Source organism: Neoarius graeffei, chromosome 17 (genome assembly GCF_027579695.1).
Source record: "Neoarius graeffei isolate fNeoGra1 chromosome 17, fNeoGra1.pri, whole genome shotgun sequence".
Classification (NCBI taxonomy): domain Eukaryota; kingdom Metazoa; phylum Chordata; class Actinopteri; order Siluriformes; family Ariidae; genus Neoarius; species Neoarius graeffei.
This window is the reverse complement of record NC_083585.1, coordinates 43,438,198-43,457,713: the sequence shown is the minus strand read 5'-3', so window position 1 is coordinate 43,457,713 and position 19,516 is coordinate 43,438,198. Positions and strand designations below refer to the sequence as shown.

Here is a 19,516-nt window from a genome sequence, read left to right as displayed (position 1 = left end):
ATGAAAAGTCACACTTTTATTTACCACCATAAGTTGTAAAATGAATAGAAAATATAGTCAAGACATTTTTCTGGCCATTTTGAGCATTTAATCGACCCCACAAATGTGATGCTCCAGAAACTCAATCTGCTCAAAGGAAGGTCAGTTTTATAGCTTCTCTAAAGAGCTCAACTGTTTTCAGCTGTGCTAACATGATTGTACAAGGGTTTTCTAATCATCCATTAGCCTTCTGAGGCAATGAGCAAACACATTGTACCATTAGAACACTGGAGTGAGAGTTGCTGGAAATGGGCCTCTATACACCTATGGAGATATTGCACCAAAAACCAGACATTTAGTAGAATTTAGCTAGAATAGTAATTTACCACATTAGCAATGTATAGAGTGGATTTCTGATTAGTTTAAAATGATCTTCATTGAAAAGAACAGTGCTTTTCTTTCAAAAATAAGGACATTTCAAAGTGACCCCAAACTTTTGAACGGTAGTGTATGATAGCCTTTATGAATGCCTTTAGCAAAAGCAGAATGTATTGAAATCAGTGTGTACCAGGAAAAGATACAGCACACCGAAAGATAATTGCAAGGAATGCATTGAAAGTGCAATGACATGCATCACACCAGATGGGTTAAGTTCATTATGAAAAAGAAACATCATGTAGAGGATGTTTTTCTCAATAAAAATTTTTTGTTCATTTCCCCTATGTATGGGAACTTTTGGGACACTATGTGTGTGTGTGTGTGTGTGTGTGTGTGTGTGTGTGTGTGTAATATATATACCATGTGTGTGTATATATATATATATATATATATATATATATAAAAGAGTATTTGTGTGGAGGAGCACAGATCTACGTTAGTGCGTAGTGTCAAGTTTTGCACTAAACTGATTAGCGTGCAGTTGAAACCAACGTACATTAGATTTCATTCAGATAAACATATTCCACATGTAGGCCTCAAGCTATAAACCTAGCCACATTTAAATATATGAACACCCACTTCTGAGCATCAGGGGATATTAGACCCTCTCCGCACAGTTATCTCCTTTTCCGTGGTGATTCACAACGCACCAAGTTCAGAAACTTTGAGGACTGGCACCCCATTCAAGATAACTTTGTGTAACTGTTTTGAACCTTTTACAATAACTACAACACTGTAATTCACTGTAATCTGTAATTCAATTCACTGACTCAGTATTATACCTATCAGTTTGCACATCTGTATTACATCACTTTTAAGTTCTCTATTTTTTCATCATATTTAATGAATGAATGAACTCTACTTAATTAATGCCACAAGCCTTAAATTACTTTGCATATGATAATTTTTTTAGGCCATTTATCTATATCTCTGCATGCTACCACATAATCAGGCTAAAGAATCATAAACATATCTGGAAGGTGAATTTATTGACATTTCTGTCACTAATTACACTGATTAATAAGCCTGACCCATGATAAGCAAGAAAATGCTAATAGTACCTCTTAAATTTAAATTGCTGAATAATTTGGTATGAACACTAACATGAATCAGATAAGAGATAAGACTGTACTCACCTCATGTAGTGTAAAGACCAATGAACCAATATGTGTTTGTTCCAGTCATATAAATCCTGCCCACAGGATTTCCCCTCCTTTGGTCGGTCTTCGTACAGAGATTCACTCACTCACTCTTTCTGTGGTTGGAAAGGAAACTCAAGCGGCATGGCTATCTTTTTTTCTTCTAGTGTGAGAAAAAGCACATCTCAGAATTAGTATTTCCCCCGAGTTATTAAGCCACATGATGACCTCAATGCATCTCATCTCATCTCATTATCTGTAGCCGCTTTATCCTGTTCTACAGGGTCGCAGGCAAGCTGGAGCCTATCCCAGCTGACTACGGGCGAAAGGCGGGGTACACCCTGGACAAGTCGCCAGGTCATCACAGGGCTGACAGACACAGACAACCATTCACACTCACATTCACACCTACGGTCAATTTAGAGTCACCAGTTAACCTAACCTGCATGTCTTTGGACTGTGGGGGAAATCGGAGCACCCGGAGGAAACTCATGCAGACACGGGGAGTTTCACTGCATGTTCTCCCTGTGTCCATATGGATGTCCTCCAGGGTTCACCAGTTTCCATTAACCTACCAAAAGCATGCCAGTAGGTGTGGCTGCACTAAATTGCCCCAAGGTGTGAATGAATGTTTGGCTGCATGGTGACCTATGATGGACTGGCACCCTATGTAATCCTGCCTCACACCTAGTGTTCCTGGGATAGGCTCCGGATCCACCACGACTCTGATCAGGAAAAAGTGCCTAGTGAATGCGAACTATTGAATTTCTCAGGAGGTGGGAAAAACATAATATGATGAAACATCAAGGTTTATATATTTTGCAATACATTTATACATGTTGTGAATATTGGGGTTAATGTTTAAGACATTTATGAAACATAAACATGGTTGAGTATAAAGTGTGAATTTTTGCATACCAGATGGCATGGTGGTGTAGTGGTTAGCACTGTCACCTCACAGCAAGAAGGTCTTGGGTTCGAGCCCAGTTCGACAAGGGCCTTTCTGTGTGGAGTTTGCATGTTCTCCCCGTGTCTGTGTGGGTTTCCTCCGGGTGCTCTGGTTTCCCCCACAGTCCAAAGACATGCAGGTTAGGCTAATTGGTGGCTCTAAATTGACTGTAGGTGTGAATGGTTGTTTGTCTCTGTGTCAGCCCTGTGATGATCTGGCGACTTGTCCAGGGTGTACGCCGCCTCTCGCCCATAGTCTAGTCAGCTGGGATAGGCTCCAGCTTGCCTGCAACCCTGCACAGGATAAGCGGCTACAGATAATGGATGAATGTTTGCATACCACGAGGGCAACATGAAGTATACATGACAAAGCTTTTAGTTTTCACAGATTTTTCCTTCATTTAAACCTTTATTTTTCAATAAATTTCTGAGTGGATAGTGTCTCCATCCTTTACTCTTGTGTGCTGCATAAATGGAAATAAAAATATATAATTTTTGAGGGTTAAAATCAACTGCAAAGTTGGCATTCGAGCTGCCCCGCTGAGCCAGCCAGCCCTGAGTGCGTGACGTCACAGCAGGAACCGGTTTTAAGGTATTTAAGGTATTTTAAGGAACCGGTATTTATAGACCAAAGTCGTATAAATAAAAATTTATGGTGAAAGTAAGAAATACCGTTACCGACTTGCTCTACTAAGACTGATTTGACTTCATTGATTGTGGGTTGACTCTCATTAAAACAGGATAGGTGTTATAGCTTACATGTACAGTACATGCATGCATTTTCACTGATAAAATGTAAAAGGCTAATTAAATAATCAGATGAACTGAGACAATCACATTCTGAAGCAAATTAAATAATCTTATACCAGTAACTTAAACACACAATACAAGTTACATGTATTTAATGACGAGTGTTGATGGTTTTGTTGTTTTGTATCCAAATGAGAGTCGGAGCTTACCCATCTGCGTTCTCGCTTCTTGAAGGCCGATCTTGTGGCCGATTGTTTTGAAACAATCTGACTTTTAGTTGTTCGTTCAGTTCTCCATTCATTCACTTCTTCCACGTAAGGGCGAGATGGCAGCAATATCCAGCGGAGAAATCAGACCGCTGCTCCACTTGTTCTCCATTTTCTCCATACTGAGTACTCCGTCATTACTGCTTGGCTCAGGCAATTACTAAAACCCAGCACGGGACGTCACCAGTTTTAGCAACAACCGCAGGTAGGTCACTGCCCGAGAGATAATATGTCCCGTTCCGTCCCGGGTTTTAGCAACAACCCTCGGCTCACACGCCGGGAGAATTGGTGCAACTGAACTTACTTTCCTTTTTAAAAAAATAAAATAAATGCTTTCCTTTTCTTGTAGTTTTCTTTTCCTTTAATTGTTGGTACTGCACCTTCTTTCAATATGGGCTTATAGCCAATGCTCCTCAACAGATCAGAGGTCTCGTACGAGTCTTCAGTAAAATGTGCAGAGCAGAGGAGAGACCACTTCGTAGGCGCCCAATGTGCCCGTGAACTTCTTGCAAAACACGTCCAAATCTTTGCAGTTTGAACATTCTTGGGCCATGAATGCAACGTAAATCCACCTTCTGTCATGTTGCTGCACCGGCCAGCAACACATCTACGTGGCACGGCGATAAATTAGCTCTAAATGGAGGATTGGAGTTGCAGTCAGCTGTGTGTTTTAGTATAACGGAAATGGCGATAAGACTGATAGCCTTCCTGCTGTGACGTTACGGACATCAAGGTCATTCACTCAGACCGCTACCTATATGAATCACTTTAATCATAAAACTTACTATATTAGTTTATTGTTAATGTTTAAAACTATTCCTGTGCCATTCTTGAGGTCTCAAGGCATTTATAAACAAAAAATGAGGCCATGGTTCTGCGTATCTCCTTTAATAATAACAACAACAACAAAAAAAGGTCAGGTTATGTATGTTAAGATATTAATAATGAAATCAACAACATGAAAAGCATCTCCTTTTCTAACTGTGATATAATTTTTCTCCAATATGTATGCAACTTGTTTTTTATCTGACAAAAAAAACCCAACAACAAACAAATAAAAAAAAAATCCCACAAAGGCCATTGATTGACGGACATCTTTTTTCTTGTAGCTTTAAAAAACTAGTATGTTGTTTGCTGGACTGACAGCTGAAAAGAAGCCAACAAACTTCCACATTCCAGTCGAATGTTAGTCCTAATATCAGTGTTTTGTTGTTGCTTTTTTTTCTCCAAGTACCACAGTTGTCCAATACATGGGACAACCCCGGGTACGGCACTTGTACTTTCCTGCAAAGACACAGACACACCCACATAACAACATACCCCACCCACAAGACAAACACACAACACACAGAAGGGTGCTCTCCCTGAATCATGCAACTCACAAAGTTACCACAGTAGTCAAACAACAAATCAGTCATATTTCTGCACTTGAAATTAAATGCAGAAGTACTTCTTGGTGTCCAGTTAAGTCTGCGTGACTTCCAGTTGTAAACTATAAAACTGTTTCATCAGCATGTAACTATAGTGTAAGGTTTATATTTGGCAAATATACATTTTAAAAAGTTATTTTTTAAATAGTTAGTTTTTATCCAAATCATGAATCAAACACTCACTTGAACCCAAGCAAAGACATATTATCGTAGTCAAGCCATTCAAAGACCAACCAATCAGCAGTTATCAAGAAGGAGGAAGAAGACAGTTCAGAGAAAGGCTGAAAAGGAAAAAAAAACCAGCATGTGGGTCGAAAGTTTGTGTGGGAAACTTTTTTTGCCGAGCTGTAAGTTTTTCCCCCCCATGTTGGCCCTTGAACACAGACAAATATCTTTCTGTTTTCGTTTGTATGGGAGAGAAAACAGAAAGTGAAAGAGAGGGAATGAAAAACATAAAAGCGCTGATAATTTAAACAGTGTTGCTTTTACATTTGTATCCACAGAGAAAGTAGAGTGAAATTCCTCTTGTGGTTACCTACACAATCATGAAATGCTGGCTGAATTTCCCCATCATGTCTTTGGCCTACTTTTTGTCACACACAGCTGTTTTGACAGGGTGATATCGACAGTCTGAATCACAAGATAAGCCACTTTTAGCTTTGTTTTAAATTGGTATGGTTTTTTTTTTTCAATACAGACTGTTAACAAAAGTTTAAGGCTGGAGCTGATTTCTTTCGAGTCCAGACTGTAGATTCCTGCAGCCTGTGTCAGGTTTCACATAGAGTGAAACCCCCTCTAGATTAGATCTTCATCTGGGCTGATCATTTTGACTGACTGTAACACGTCATTAGCAATGATTTGAGAAAGTACAAGGAAACTACTTTAGCAGGTATAATAAACATCCACGAGGTGGATTATTTACTCTTGATGGAGAAACTAAAATTAGACAGACCAAGCATACAACTTTCAATCACTGTATAAACTGCAGAGAAAGACATATGGCAGAACTGTAATTTTAGTGTTTTTGTTTGTTTGTTTGCATGATTGAATGAGTTACAACTTCTTTTTTATTTTTCTTGTTTGGTATTCAGCCGGGGCGGCACGGTGGGGTAGTGGTCACAGCAAGAAGCTCCTGGGTTCGAGCCCAGCGGCTGGCGAGGGCCTTTCTGTGCGGAGTTTGCATGTTCTCCCCGTGTCTGCGTGGGTTTCCTCCGGGTGCTCCGGTTTCCCCCACAGTCCAAAGACATGCAGGTTAGGTTAACTGGGGGCTCCAAATTGACCATAGGTGTGAATGTGAATGGTTGTTTGTCTCTATGTGTCGGCCCTGTGATAATCTAGTGACTTGTCCAGGGTGTACCCTGCCTCTTGCCCATAGTCAGCTGGGATAGGATAGGCTCCAGCTTGCCTGCGACCCTGTAGAATAGGATAAGTGGCGACAGATAATGGATGGATGGATGGTATTCAGCCAAACACAATAAGAACACAGAACATCATTCCAGACACACTTCCTTCATAATTTATAAATCATGAATGTAGCAGGTTCATTCGTGTGTTAGCTGTGTGATAGATTGGCGACCTGACCCGGGTGTACCCTGCCTCTCACTCGAAGTCAGCTAGGATTGGCTCCAGCTTCCCCTCCAACCCTGACAAACCAACAATATAGATAATGGATGGATACAGCTGCATATCCTCCTTTAAGTGTGGGCAATAGTCCCCCCCCCATCATTCTTATTTTGCCATCAGAAAGACCTTGTGGTATAATGTGTTGCTTAACCCTAATAGTTTCATTGTCAAGATACTGATAGATATGAGATTTTATCCAACCATTTAATATCACACCCAGTCTTCACTGTTCATAATGTACTTCCTGAGGCTCCTAAGACCAACCACAGGGAAGCCATGGCATAATGGTTACACTGTAAAAAAATGTAACTTGCAAAATTTTTGAGTGAAAAAAGGATTCTAAATTGAATGAACAAATTTCCCTTTTAATTGTTCAAGTAACTAAAAAAAACAGGTGAGACGCCTTTCCTTCGCCACAAGTTCAATAGGAATTGGAAAATTAAGTTAAGTGAACTTATATTCAAGTGCTGATTGACGCCCCTTAACCAATGCCACTGCGCATGCGCACTTCACAAGTTCGAAAGTTTCACCAGTCGGGTGGAGTGAAAAGTCCGTGGAAACTGACATGAGACGTTGTATAGGAGTATAGACTAAGCTTTCCTCAACAGAGCCCAGGGAATTCCCTCCTTGTATGTCGGTATTTGTTTCCATTTGTGTAATAATAGGCAAAGTGAAGTAGAACTTAAGTGTTGAGAGGTTTGTCTCATCTCATCTCATTATCTCTAGCCGCTTTATCCTGTTCTACAGGGTCGCAGGCAAGCTGGAGCCTATCCCAGCTGACTACGGGCGAAAGGCGGGGTACACCCTGGACAAGTCGCCAGGTCATCACAGGGCTGACACATAGACACAGACAACCATTCACACTCACATTTACGGTCAATTTAGAGTCACCAGTTAACCTAACCTGCATGTCTTTGGACTATGGAGGAAACCGGAGCACCCGGAGGAAACCCACGTGGACACGGGGAGAACATGCAAACTAAGGCCCTCGCCGGCCACGGGGCTCGAACCCGGACCTTCTTGATGTGAGGTGACAGCGCTAACCATTACACCACCGTGCCGCCCTGAGAGGTTTGTGTTAACTAAAAAATGTAATGCACACTAAATCATTGTAAAAAAAAAAAAAGTCAAGCCAACTTAAAAATGTAACGCAACCTGCTGCCAAAGGATTTTGAGTAAACTCAACTTAGAACCATGATGTGCCAACTTGCTCTTCTAAGTTAATTGGCATTATTATTTCAATTTATTTCAACATCACAATTTGAATGCACTGAACTTGCTAAATAAAGTAAGGTCAACATAAAATACTCATCTGTGTCGACTTAAAAGAGCAAGTCAGCACAACTATTTGGCCCGGAGTTGAGTTTACTCAAAATCCTTTGGCAGCAGGTTGCGTTACATTTTTAAGTTGGCTTGACTAATTTTTTTTTTTTACAGTGTAGAGAAGCATCTTTGGGACCAAAAGGTCACCAGTTTGATTCCCTGGGGCAACAGGAATGGCTGAAGTGCCCTTGACAAGGCATCTAACCCCCAACTGCTCCCCAGGCTGCACTGGGTATGTTGTACATCGCTCTCAAGAAGAGTGTCTGCTAAATGCCTGTAATATAATGTAACGTAGAAAACCTTTTGGCCATATGTAATGCTACTAAACTTTCAGTTGATCCAAATATAAGTGAGCATTACCAGAATATGATTTTATTGTATACATACACTCACCGGCCACTTTAATAGGAACTTGTTCTTGATCTAAGATTCTTGCAGGAGTGGAACCCAATGTGTTCTTCTGCTGTTGCATGCTGAGATGCTTTTCTGCTTACCATGGCTGTAAAGAGTGATATGAGTTACTATATCCTTCCTGGCAGCTCGAACCATTCTGGCCATTTTCCTCTGACGTCTCTTGTCAACAAGGTGTTTGTTTCCACCTACAGAACTGACGTTCGTTCAATACTTTTTTGTCTTTTGCACCATTCTGTGTAAACTCTAGAGACTAGTTTGTGTGAAAACCCCAGGTGATCAGCAGTTTCTGAAATACTCAAACCAGTCCATCTGGCACCAACCAGTGAAAGTCATACTTTGAGATCACAGTTTTTCCCATTCTGATGTTTGAGGTGAACATGAACTGAAGCTCTTGATTTGTATCTGCACAACTTTATATATGATTGTGCTGCTGTCAAAGGATTGGCTGATTAAAGAACTGCCTAAAACAGCAGGTGGATGGGTGTTCCTAATAAAGTGGCCAGTGAGTGCATACTATTTATTTAAAAGTCTAAAACACGTGTCCTTGAAGGCCACAACTTCTCATATTGTTCATCTATTCATCCCATGAAAGTATATTTATAATTAACTGATAAGTTGAATGTGGAAAATCAAATAAGGTAAAATGCTGAACCTGGAAAGTGTGGGTTTGTAGCTTGCAAGCCAATTTACATAAATGATACATCTTAAAGAAGGTCTGGGGGTGAAAAAAAGAACCTCCATGCTTTATCACTACAAAGTCACCAAAAAATCATAGACTTTATTTGACTGATGTCGAAAGGCAGATATATCTGACAGCTCTAAATGCTCCAACTAATTAAGTGCACACAGCTCAGGTTCTCCTGTAGGGGATCTTCATCTTGTACATGGTGAAGTCTCTTCATCGTAGGCGAGTAAAGTATGAGTTGTCAGCACTGAGGAATACATATTAAAATAAATAAATAAATAAATAAATAAATAAATGATACTCTGTATGTCAGTATTAATAATTATTCTGAAATGATATTACAAGTTATTATTATTCAGTAGAAGAATGCAATCAGGTAAGGATATCCATATGAATAGCTACTACATTACTGAAAACAAAGCTGAATAAATTAATTTTCAGACAGGAACAGAACACATACAGCTGCTCTCAGATCATCTCATCACCTGCTCAGGCAGTTCCTTCCAGTTTACAGAACTCTGAAACATGAGACAGATTTTGAGACAGGTATGGGAATGCCCACTGAACATGTAGGGATGGCATTTGTACTGGCATTTTTCCAAATAGGTGCATTTCTCTATTCTTTGTAATCTGTACTTATTTACATTAGAATCACAAATGGAACTTTGAAAGAAACAATAACAATTATAATAAAAGGAATTTTTCCACACACCTTTTGTCCGTGGAGATATTATAAACTTATCAATAACATAAAAGCATCCCAGTTTTGACTGAAAGTTTTTCACCAAGCTGTCTGATAAGTTCTCGGATCGTGCTGTAAAGACAAGAGTGTTTTAATGCATGTGTGCAAAATTCGATACAATAATTTGCTTATAAACATACAAATTTCCCAATCATTATGGATACAATATGTATCACCAGCTTCAAAATGCCAAACTAGAGTATTATTTTGATTCATATCCAACAGCTAAAACATCTGAAGTACAGTGCTTTGCAAAAGTATTCATACCCCTTGAACTTTTTCACATTTTTCCACCTTACAACCACGAACTTAAAAGTTTTTTATTGAGATTTTATGTGATAGACTAACACAGAGGAGCACATAATTGTGAAGTGAAACGAAAATTATAAATGGTTTTCAAAATTTTAAACAAATAAAAATCTGAAAAATGTGGTGTGCATTAGTATTCAGCCCCCTGTCCTCTGATACCTCTAAATACAATCCAGTGCAATCAATTGCCTTCAGAAGTCATCTAATTAGAGTCCTACTGTGTGTAATTTACTCTCAGCATAAATACACTTGTTCTGTGAAGGCCTCAGTGGTTTGTTAGAGAACACTGAAGAACAAACAGCATCATGAAGACCAAAGAACTCACCAGACAGGTCAGGGATAAAGTTCTGGAGAAGTTTAAAGCAGGGTTAGGTTATAAAAAAATATCCCAAGCTCTGAACATCTCAAGAAGCACTGTTCAATCCATCATTCAAAAATGGAAAAAGTATGGCACAACTGCAAACCTACCAAGACATGGCCGTCCACCTAAACTGACAGAGCGAGCAAGGAGAGCACTGGTCAGAGAAGCAGCCAAGAGGCCCATGATCACTGGAGGAGCCGCAGAAATCCACAGCTCAGGTGGGAGAATCTGTGCACAGGACAACTATAAGTCGTACACTCCACAAATCTGGCCTTTTTGGAAGAGTGGCAAGAAGAAAGCCATTGTTGAAAGACAGGCATAAGAAGCCATGTAGGGGACACAGCAAACATGTGGAAGAAGGTGCTTTGGTCAGATGAGACCAAAGTTGAACTTTTTGGCCTAAATGCAAAGCGGTATGTGTGACGGAAAACTAACACTGCTCATCACCCTGCACACACCATCCCCACTGTGAAACATGGTGGTGGCAACATCATGCTATGGGGATGCTTTTCTTCAGCAGGGACAGGGAAGCTGGTCAGAGTTGATGGGAAGATGGATGGAGCTAAATACAGGGCAATCCTGGAAGAAAACCTGTTGGAGGCTGCAAAAGACTTGAGATTGGGAAGGAGATTCACCTTCCAGCAAGACAATGACCCTAAACATACAGCCAGAGCTACAATAGAATGGTTTAGATCAAAGAATATTCATGTGTTAGAATGGCCCAGTCAAAATCCAGACCTAAATCCCATTGAGCATCTGTGGCAAGACTTGAAAATTGCTGTTCACAGACGCTCTTCATCCAATCTGGCTGAACTTGAGCTATTTTGCAAAGAAGAATGGGCAAAAGTTTCAGTGTCTAGATGTGCAAAGCTGGTAGAGACATACCACAAAAGACTTGCAGCTGTAATTGCAGCAAAAGGTGGCTCTACAAAGTATTGACGCAGGGGGGTTGAATACTAATGCACATCACATTTTTCAGATTTTTATTTGTTTAAAATTTTGAAGACCATTTATCATTTTCGTTTCACTTCACAATTATGTGCTACTCTGTGTTGGTCTATCACATAAAATCTCAGTAAAAAACTTTTAAGTTCGTGGTTGTAAGGTGGAAAAATGTGAAAAAGTTCAAAGGGTATGAATACTTTTGCAAGGCACTGTACCAGAATGTTTGTGTAACTTCAAACTGAACCAGTTAAAACTGACTGACCAAATAACATGACTCTGAAAAAGTTGCTTTCAGTATGAAACTTGGCAACAATCAGGCAGGAGGGGCATTGTATCCAATCTCCATCCAAGAACACGCCAAGATTTTCTGCTGTAAGTGAACAAATAGAACAACAGTAAGAACATAGTTTCAAGCAATGAAACTCAAGGACACAAATACAAATGCTAAGATCGCTCACTGATTTTGCTTGATATACTGTAAAAGTATTTAAAACCTCACCCGGACCCTCTGTCAAGAATGGATCGATATCTGGATCAATATTGTAAGTCCAGGCCGTGTTGAGACACTTATCTTCCCTGCAATAACACAGTTTCATTCAATGCCAGCCTGTTGTAGCTGATCGTTTGCTCATTATACGATGAAGAAGTTACATTTCTAAAATAATGGCATTTGGGTGTTCGTTTCAAGTCTTATACCACAGAGAACAGTCAATCATGTCTGTGAAATGTATACAATACATGTATTTATTTGGGCAATGCTTTATGTTTTATCCCAAAATGGATTATAATTCAAACACAGGATAACTGAGGGTTAATGGTGTGTCCCAAATGATAGTGCTGGCATTTGACCTCATGACCTTTTGGTCACTAGCTCGGAATATTAAACAACGAACCACCTCTTCTTGCCAAACACTTCTTAAGAAATAAGGCAGATTTGTGCTTCAGGGCACATACGATATAAACTTTATACAAAAGATAATTATTTGGGAAGGACCCTAATGGTAGTTACTTATGCTACTGATCATTGTTAAAAGCGGCTTACTCACTGATGCAATGCTGCAGCCATAATCAGAGTGTTGTTTCCACTTTTCTTCAGTTCAACAACTGAATTATCCACTGACTTATAGCTTTCAATATCCTCATCATCCCATGAAGCCACTCCAACATAATACCACTTTCCTAAATACTGTATTGGAAAGAAGATAAAACCCATCAACATGGTATGTATGTATAAATAAGGACAGTGTTGGCTCAATGGGTCAAGGTTCAGGGCTACTGATTGGAGGGCCAGAGATTTGAGCCCCAGCACCACCAAGCTGGGCCTCTTGAGCAAGTCTTTTAACCTTATTGGCTCAACCTGTCCACATAGAAGTGAGAAAAATATATTAAAAAAGAGAATAAAGTGTGTATAGAGAAATACAGTATGGCCTGACTTTAATGGGAAATATCACACAGCTGTTATGAAGAATAAATACAAGATAAAAGATCTACAGCTAATGCTAATTGTGATATTAAAAGTGAAAGGCATCTTTTAATGTTATAGTTGAGGTTTATAATGTCAAGCAATACAAGTGGACTTTCCCCTTCGCCACCCACATGGTGTGTACCATTATCTCTCAAAACCATCAAGATATTTGAATATAATCTGATTCAATCTTGGGTCAAGACACCCCGTTTCTTACCCGGTCGGTAGATAGGACTTCACTGGACAAAGGAACGGGAGGCAGGCATGGCACTAGAACTTGCACCACTGCATAAATTAAACTTAATACTGTCCAAAAAACCATATCTTCAGCTCAGAGAGCATTCATGCACAACCAAGACAGGTCCACTGATCCCTTACTGCTGACTGACACAGTGTCCGAGATCAGCATGACCTTAAATAGGTCTGAGAGTCCATTCACCTTGAGGGACAATGCCTGCAACCATTTAACCCTTTAAATTCTCAGGATCTTTCCACAAGCCAAGACTTACATTCATGAATAATGATTAATACAACTTCTTATTCAGCAATAACTGTAAAACTTATAGGACTATTACTATCTATAAGAGTGAGGAAAGTCCTGGGAGTTTAAGGAGTTAAGCTTGTAAATAATTGCTAATGTGTCTTTGGTCAAGTGTACACAATCATTTTTAATATACTATAGGAACTAAATAATATATAAAGTGATATGAGTTTATCTATATAAGAAATGTACTGTACATTGTATATCTATATAAGAAATGTACTGTACATTGTACGTATGTACATACATACAGTCCTTATTTATACATACATATGTACTGTACATTGTATATCTATATAAGAAATGTACTGTACATTGTATATCTATATAAGAAATATACTGTACATTGTACGTACATACATAGATAGTCCTTATTTATACATACATACAAATGTACTGTACATTGTATATCTATATAAGCAATGTACTGTACATTATGTATCTATATAATAAATGTACTGTACATTGTATGTACATACATACATACTGTCCTTATTTAAACATACATACAAATGTACTGTACATTGTATATCTATATAAGAAATGTACTGTACATCGTGTATCTATATAAGAAATGTACTGTACATACATACATACATAATCTACCACTTATCCGGATCGAGGGGGTAGTAGCCTAAGCAGACCAGCCCAGACTTCCCTCTCCCTAGCCACCTCCACCAGCTCTTCTGGGGGAATACTGAGGCGTTCCCAGGCCAGCCGAGAGATGTAATCTCTCCAGCGTGTCCTGGGTCTGCCCCGGGGTCTCCTCCCGGTGGGGCATGCCCAGAAAACCTCCCTTGGGAGGTGTCCAGGGGGCATCCTAACAAGGTGCCCAAACCACCTCAACTGACTCCTTTCGATGTGGAGGAGCAGCGGTTCTACTCAGAGTTGCTCCCGACTGACCAAGCTTCTCACCCTGTCTCTAAGAGAGAGCCCAGCCACCCTGCAGAGAAAACTCATTTCTATCACTTGTATCCACAATCTCATTCTTTCGGTCACTACCCATAGCTCGTGACCATAGGTGAGAGTGGGAACTTAGATGGACCAGTAAATTGAGAGAGCTTTGCCTTTTGGCTCAGCTCTCTCTTTACCACAACAGACCGGTTTAGTGTCCGCATCACTGCTGACACTGCCCCGATCCTTCTGTCCAACTCCCACTCCCCCTTACCCTCACTTGTGAACAAAAACCTGAGATACTTAAACTCCTCCACTTTAGGTAGCAACTCCCCCCTGACCTGGAGTAGGTACGCCACCTGTTTCCGGCTGAGTGCCATGGCCACGGACTTGGAGGTGCTGATCCTCATCCCAGTCGCTTTGCACTCGGCTGCAAACCGTCCCAACGCATGCTGTAAGTCACAGATTGATAAAGCCAACAGGACCACATCATCTGCAAAAAGCAGAGACGTGATCCTGATGCCACCAAACCAGACACCCTCTGCCCCTTGGCTGCACCTGCAAATTCTGTCCATAAAAGTTATGAACAGAATCTGTGACAAAGGACAGCCCTGGCGGAGTCCAAGATGCACTGGGAACGAGTCTGACTTACTGCCGGCAATGCGAACCAAACTCCTGCTCTGGTCATACAGGGACCAAATGGCCTGCAGTAGTGGGTCCTGAACCCCATACTCCCGAAGCACCCCCCACAGGGCACCACGAGGGACATGGTCGTAAGCCTTCTCCAGATCCACAAAACACATGTAGACCGATTGGGCAAACTCCCATGCACCCTCCAGTACCCTTGCAAGGGTAAAGAGCTGGCCCAGTGTTCCACGACCAGGACGAAAACCTCGTTCCAGAGTTTGAGTAGGTTGAGGTGGTAAATCTGTAGCGCCACACCCCTATCCATTCGCCTCACCTCATAGTCAACGTCCCCGACTCGCCGTGTGACCTCTAAGGGTCCTTGCCACTTGGCGACTAATTTGGAGCTCGATGTGGGCAACAGTACGAGTACTTTCTCTCCCAGTGCGAACTCCCGAAGGCGCGTACCCTTGTCGTACAGGCGGGCTTGTCGTTCTTGGGCCTGCCGCAAATTCTCCTGAGTTAGGTGCGTGAGCATGTGGAGTTTTGCGCACAGGTCAATAATGTATTGGATTTCGTTTTTACTTGGTGAAGGTCCCTCCTCCCAATTTTCCCACAGCACATCTAGGATGCCGCGCGGCTTACGCCCGTATAACAATTCGAACGGGGAGAACCCCGTGGAGGCTTGGGGGACCTCTCGCACTGCAAAGAGCAAGGGTTCGAGCCATCTATCCCAATTACGTGCATCCTCACTTATGAATTTTTTAATTATGTTCTTGAGGGTGCGGTTGAACCGTTCAACTAAACCGTCCGTTTGTGGGTGATACACGCTGTTGCGGATCGGCTTAATACCCAATAACCCATACAGTTCATTCAGTGTACGTGACATAAACGAGGTGCCTTGGTCAGTCAGAATCTCTTTCGGGATTCCAACTCGGGAGATAACGCGGAAGAGTGCCTCCGCAATACTGCGTGTTGAGATATTGCGCAGAGGCACTGCTTCCGGGTATCGCGTTGCATAGTCCACTAGAACTAATATAAAGCGGTACCCTCGTGTTGACCGATCTAATGGCCCGAAGAGATCCATCCCAATTCTTTCGAACGGGGTCTCGATTAATGGTAGAGGGCGCAAAGGCGCTTTTGGAATGGCTGCTGGATTTACTAACTGGCATTCGCGGCACGCCGTACACCACCTACGGACATCGCCGCGAATCCCCGGCCAATAGAACCGGGCCATTATTCAGGCTAGTGTTTTATCCTGCCCTAAGTGTCCAGCCATGGGATTAAAGTGAGCCGCCTGGAATACCAATTCCCAGCGGCTCTTCGGAATTAAAAGCTGCATGACTTGCTCTTTAGTCTGAGTGTCCTGCGTCACTCGGTATAACCTATCCTTCATAATCGCGAAGTAAGGGGAGGACGGGGTGGCATTCGGCGGGAGCGTTTGACCATCGATTACTCTCACTTGGTCAAACGCATGCCTCAGAGTCTCGTCTTGCGACTGCTGTAATGGGAAATCCGCGAGGGATTCCCCAATAGAGAGAGGAGGAGCCGGCGGCTCCTCACTCTGACGCGGAGATGACGTAGACGGCTCTGTGACAGCTGCTCCCGCCAAAGCGACACCGGGACCTCCCCCTGTTAAATGGCAGGACCCACTCTTCACTAGATGTGTCATTAAATCCCGAAACCCTGGCCAATCAGTCCCCAAAATTAAAGAGTGGGTAAGGCGAGGATTAACCGCCGCCTTCACTATAGCTTTTTCCCCTCTGAAAAAAATGTGGACCGACACCAAAGGGTAGCGGTGAACATCCCCATGTGCACACAACACCTTTACCCCCTGTGCTCCCCCCAATGCCTCGTTTTGAACCAGGCTTTGGTGAATTGAGGTCTGATTACAACCAGAATCCACCAACGCCTGATATGTAGCCCCTTGGATACTCACCGGTATGCGATACGCTCCGGCCCGATCGAGGGCGGCCTCTGGCGCGTCGGGGATCCGAACCACCGCGCCCACTTCCATTGCCGTGCACTGCTGTTGAAGATGGCCTGGCTCCCCGCAGCGCTAGCAAACCGGCCCGGGCTTTCCCCCTGCACCGGTGTTCTGGGGCTCACTCACCTGAGGTGGGGGAGAGACAGACACAGAAGGGAGAAACGGGAGGGCACCGCGGGTGCAGCGGGCCGGCTGGGGTGGCGCCGGCCCGCGTCTCCGTGGTGGGGGAATGGGGCGAGGACGGGACACAGAAGGAGGGGGAGAGAGAGAGAGAGAGAGAGAGAGAGAGAGAGAGAAGAGGAGAGAAGACGCCGTCTGCTGTCCTGCCGCCGGAACAGCCGCCAAATGATCCTCCGCCAGCTCGACTGCCTGATCCAGTGACGCCGGGCGGTGGCACTGGACCCACTCCGTGGTTCCTGCTGGTAGGCGAGCGATGAATTGTTCCAGCACCACCTGGTCGATGATCCCCTCGGCATCGCGGTTGCCGGCCCTCAGCCACCGCCAGCAGGCGTCCCGGAGCTGCTGGCCAAACGCGAATGGCCGGCCGACTTCCTCCAAGCGCAAAGCGTGGAAGCGCTGGCGCTGTTGCTCTGGCGTGCGCCCCACGCGCTGGAGGACGGCCCGGCGGAGGTCCGCGTAGGCCAGCCGGCGGTCAGCGGGGAGCTGTAGCGCGGCCAGCTGCACCTCTCCCGTTAGGAGGGGCAGAAGGTGCGCCGCGCGCTGCTCCATCGGCCACCCCGAGGCTTCTGCGACTTGTTCGAACAACGTGATGAATGCCTCGGGGTCGTCCTGCGGACCCATCTTGGTAACAGTGAGGGGAGACGGGCCCGCGGCCGGAGCGCTGGTGGACCCCGCCGACGGGAGGTGGTGCCGGAACGCCTCGCGGTCTTCCTGCTGGGCCAGCACCAGGGCTTCGAAGCGTCGCTCCTGTTCCTTCCAGAGGGTGACGAGTGCCTGGTGCTGGCTTTACTGGGCCGTGGCAAGGGCGTGGACCAGGTCGGCGAACGGGGAGGACTCCATGGGGCTGATCTGCTGGTGCTCCACTTTGATCCCGGGTTTCGGCACTACTGTAACAGTTCACTAGGGGTGGGTGGAGCACAGAGGACGGCAGGACAGTGATCAGGTTTGCAAAAAGGCTTTATTGCCACACTTTTCAGTGAACAATTCGGTATTGCTTAGACACACACACACAGCCAGTGTCTAGTCCGGAGATCCCCTCTGCTCTCGCTCTCCCTCCTTAAGTAGGGCGCGGTCACTGGGAAGACACACAAACACAAGTTAATTGCCGTCAGGTGTAGTGATTCTGCCACTTACCTTCCCTGACTCCGCCCTCCTGTCACAGACCGGCACATGACCACGCCCCCGCTGCCACAATCATGTTGTCCATATGTATTCATCTTTTATACTGAAAACTTGACTGGATAAAAAAGAAATGGAAAAATAAATTAACTATATAGGTATTTAGTGCAAAATAAGCCTAGGTTTAATGTTATTTTACCTGAGCAGACTTGAGAAGTTGGCTGTAGGTTAGCCTTTAAAAGGTTAAATTCGTATACACACTAACAAAAAAAATAATTTGGAATCAAATTTGTTTTTCCCCCCATTCTCGGAAATGTTTACTTTGATTTGTTAACCAGGACTTAGCAAATACAGGACAAACAGAAATAGGTCTGAGTCCAGCTGGCAGTATGTTTCAGAGAGAGAGAGAGAGAGAATGATTGCAGAACTGCGGAGAATAGATTTTTGTTGACTCAGGAGACAATGTTTGATTTAAATCATATAATATAACTCACATACAAGAATCTCATTTATTCACACACATCGCAACACTAAAAATAATCACAAACAATCAGAACCCTCAGCAGATCCATTCTACATTTCGTTTTAGATATAACAGTAGAATGACTTAATAGATCATCAACTCAAGAGAACAGAGAAATTTGAATTTTCTATGAATAAATGAATGAATATAACACTGTATTGTATATTACAGAGTAAAGAACTTCACAATCAGCAGCAGCATGGTTTTATTTTAGCATTCTGATACTCACTCAAACTCAACTGATAATCTTTATTTCTCAAACACTGTAGTTAACACAGTCTTGTTTTTCAATAAAATTGAAAAACCTCTCATATCAATTCTGAAAAGAAAAAAAAGATATACAGGTTAATCATTTACTCCAGTCAAGTTGAAATGTCAGCTTAACAGCATTTATCTGTGATAACCTGAATAACCTGATAAGCTGCTTAAATAAGCAACATTATAAGCTGCCAAATACACTTTATGGCCTAAAGTATGTGGACACCCGATCATCATACCTACATGTGGGCTGTCCCCAAAATGCTGCCACAAATTTGGAAGCAAACAATTATATGAAGCACGTGTCAAGCTCAAGACGATGGGTCATATTTGTTGAACTTGCAAAATGAGTAACAAAATGTTCCATAGTGCCTATTACTGAACACTATTTTCACATCATCAAGAATTTGCATCAGTCCTGTAGAGCAGCATCCATATGTACCACTGTACAGCTCACATCTCACTGTCCTGAAACGCTGGTCATAATGAAAGCCTACTGTTGTGTTTAATGAAAGCCAGATGTGTCTAAAAAAGAATCAGAAATGTGCTGGGTATTGGCCTTAAGTGTGATTC

The 19,516-nt window shown here is 42.8% G+C and overlaps 1 protein-coding gene across 2 annotated transcripts; it reads right to left on the bottom strand.

Annotated features, from left to right (window-relative positions):
- Nucleotides 1-9,153: 9,153 nt before the first annotated feature.
- Nucleotides 9,154-13,219, bottom strand: apom (apolipoprotein M). Of its 2 annotated transcripts, XM_060898156.1 has the most exons (7): nt 13,035-13,219; nt 12,399-12,538; nt 11,852-11,928; nt 11,615-11,722; nt 9,708-9,809; nt 9,481-9,513; nt 9,158-9,242 (listed from the first exon to the last, which is right to left on the bottom strand). In XM_060898156.1, exons 1-6 carry the CDS (start codon nt 13,137-13,139, stop codon nt 9,485-9,487), a joined length of 561 nt encoding a protein of 186 aa, XP_060754139.1. In that variant the 5' UTR covers nt 13,140-13,219; the 3' UTR covers nt 9,158-9,242; nt 9,481-9,484. The 2 variants fall into 2 exon arrangements, with proteins under 2 accessions (XP_060754138.1, XP_060754139.1); XM_060898155.1 differs by lacking the exon at nt 13,035-13,219 and having other exon boundaries at nt 9,154-9,242; nt 9,456-9,513; nt 12,399-12,765.
- Nucleotides 13,220-19,516: the final 6,297 nt, after the last annotated feature.

What these genes read in the sequence shown, in the direction of transcription:
- apom (XM_060898156.1), bottom strand. Translation starts at nt 13,139, where the DNA reads ATGGTTTTTTGGACAGTATTAAGTTTAATTTATGCAGTGGTGCAAGTT. An exon ending in AAGTCCTATCTACCGACCGG is followed by an intron (nt 12,539 to 13,034) that starts GTAAGAAACGGG and finishes TTTCCAATACAG; the next exon opens with TATTTAGGAAAGTGGTATTA. An exon ending in TTTCAGAGTCATGTTATTTG is followed by an intron (nt 9,810 to 11,614) that starts GTCAGTCAGTTT and finishes TTGTCTTTACAG; the next exon opens with CACGATCCGAGAACTTATCA.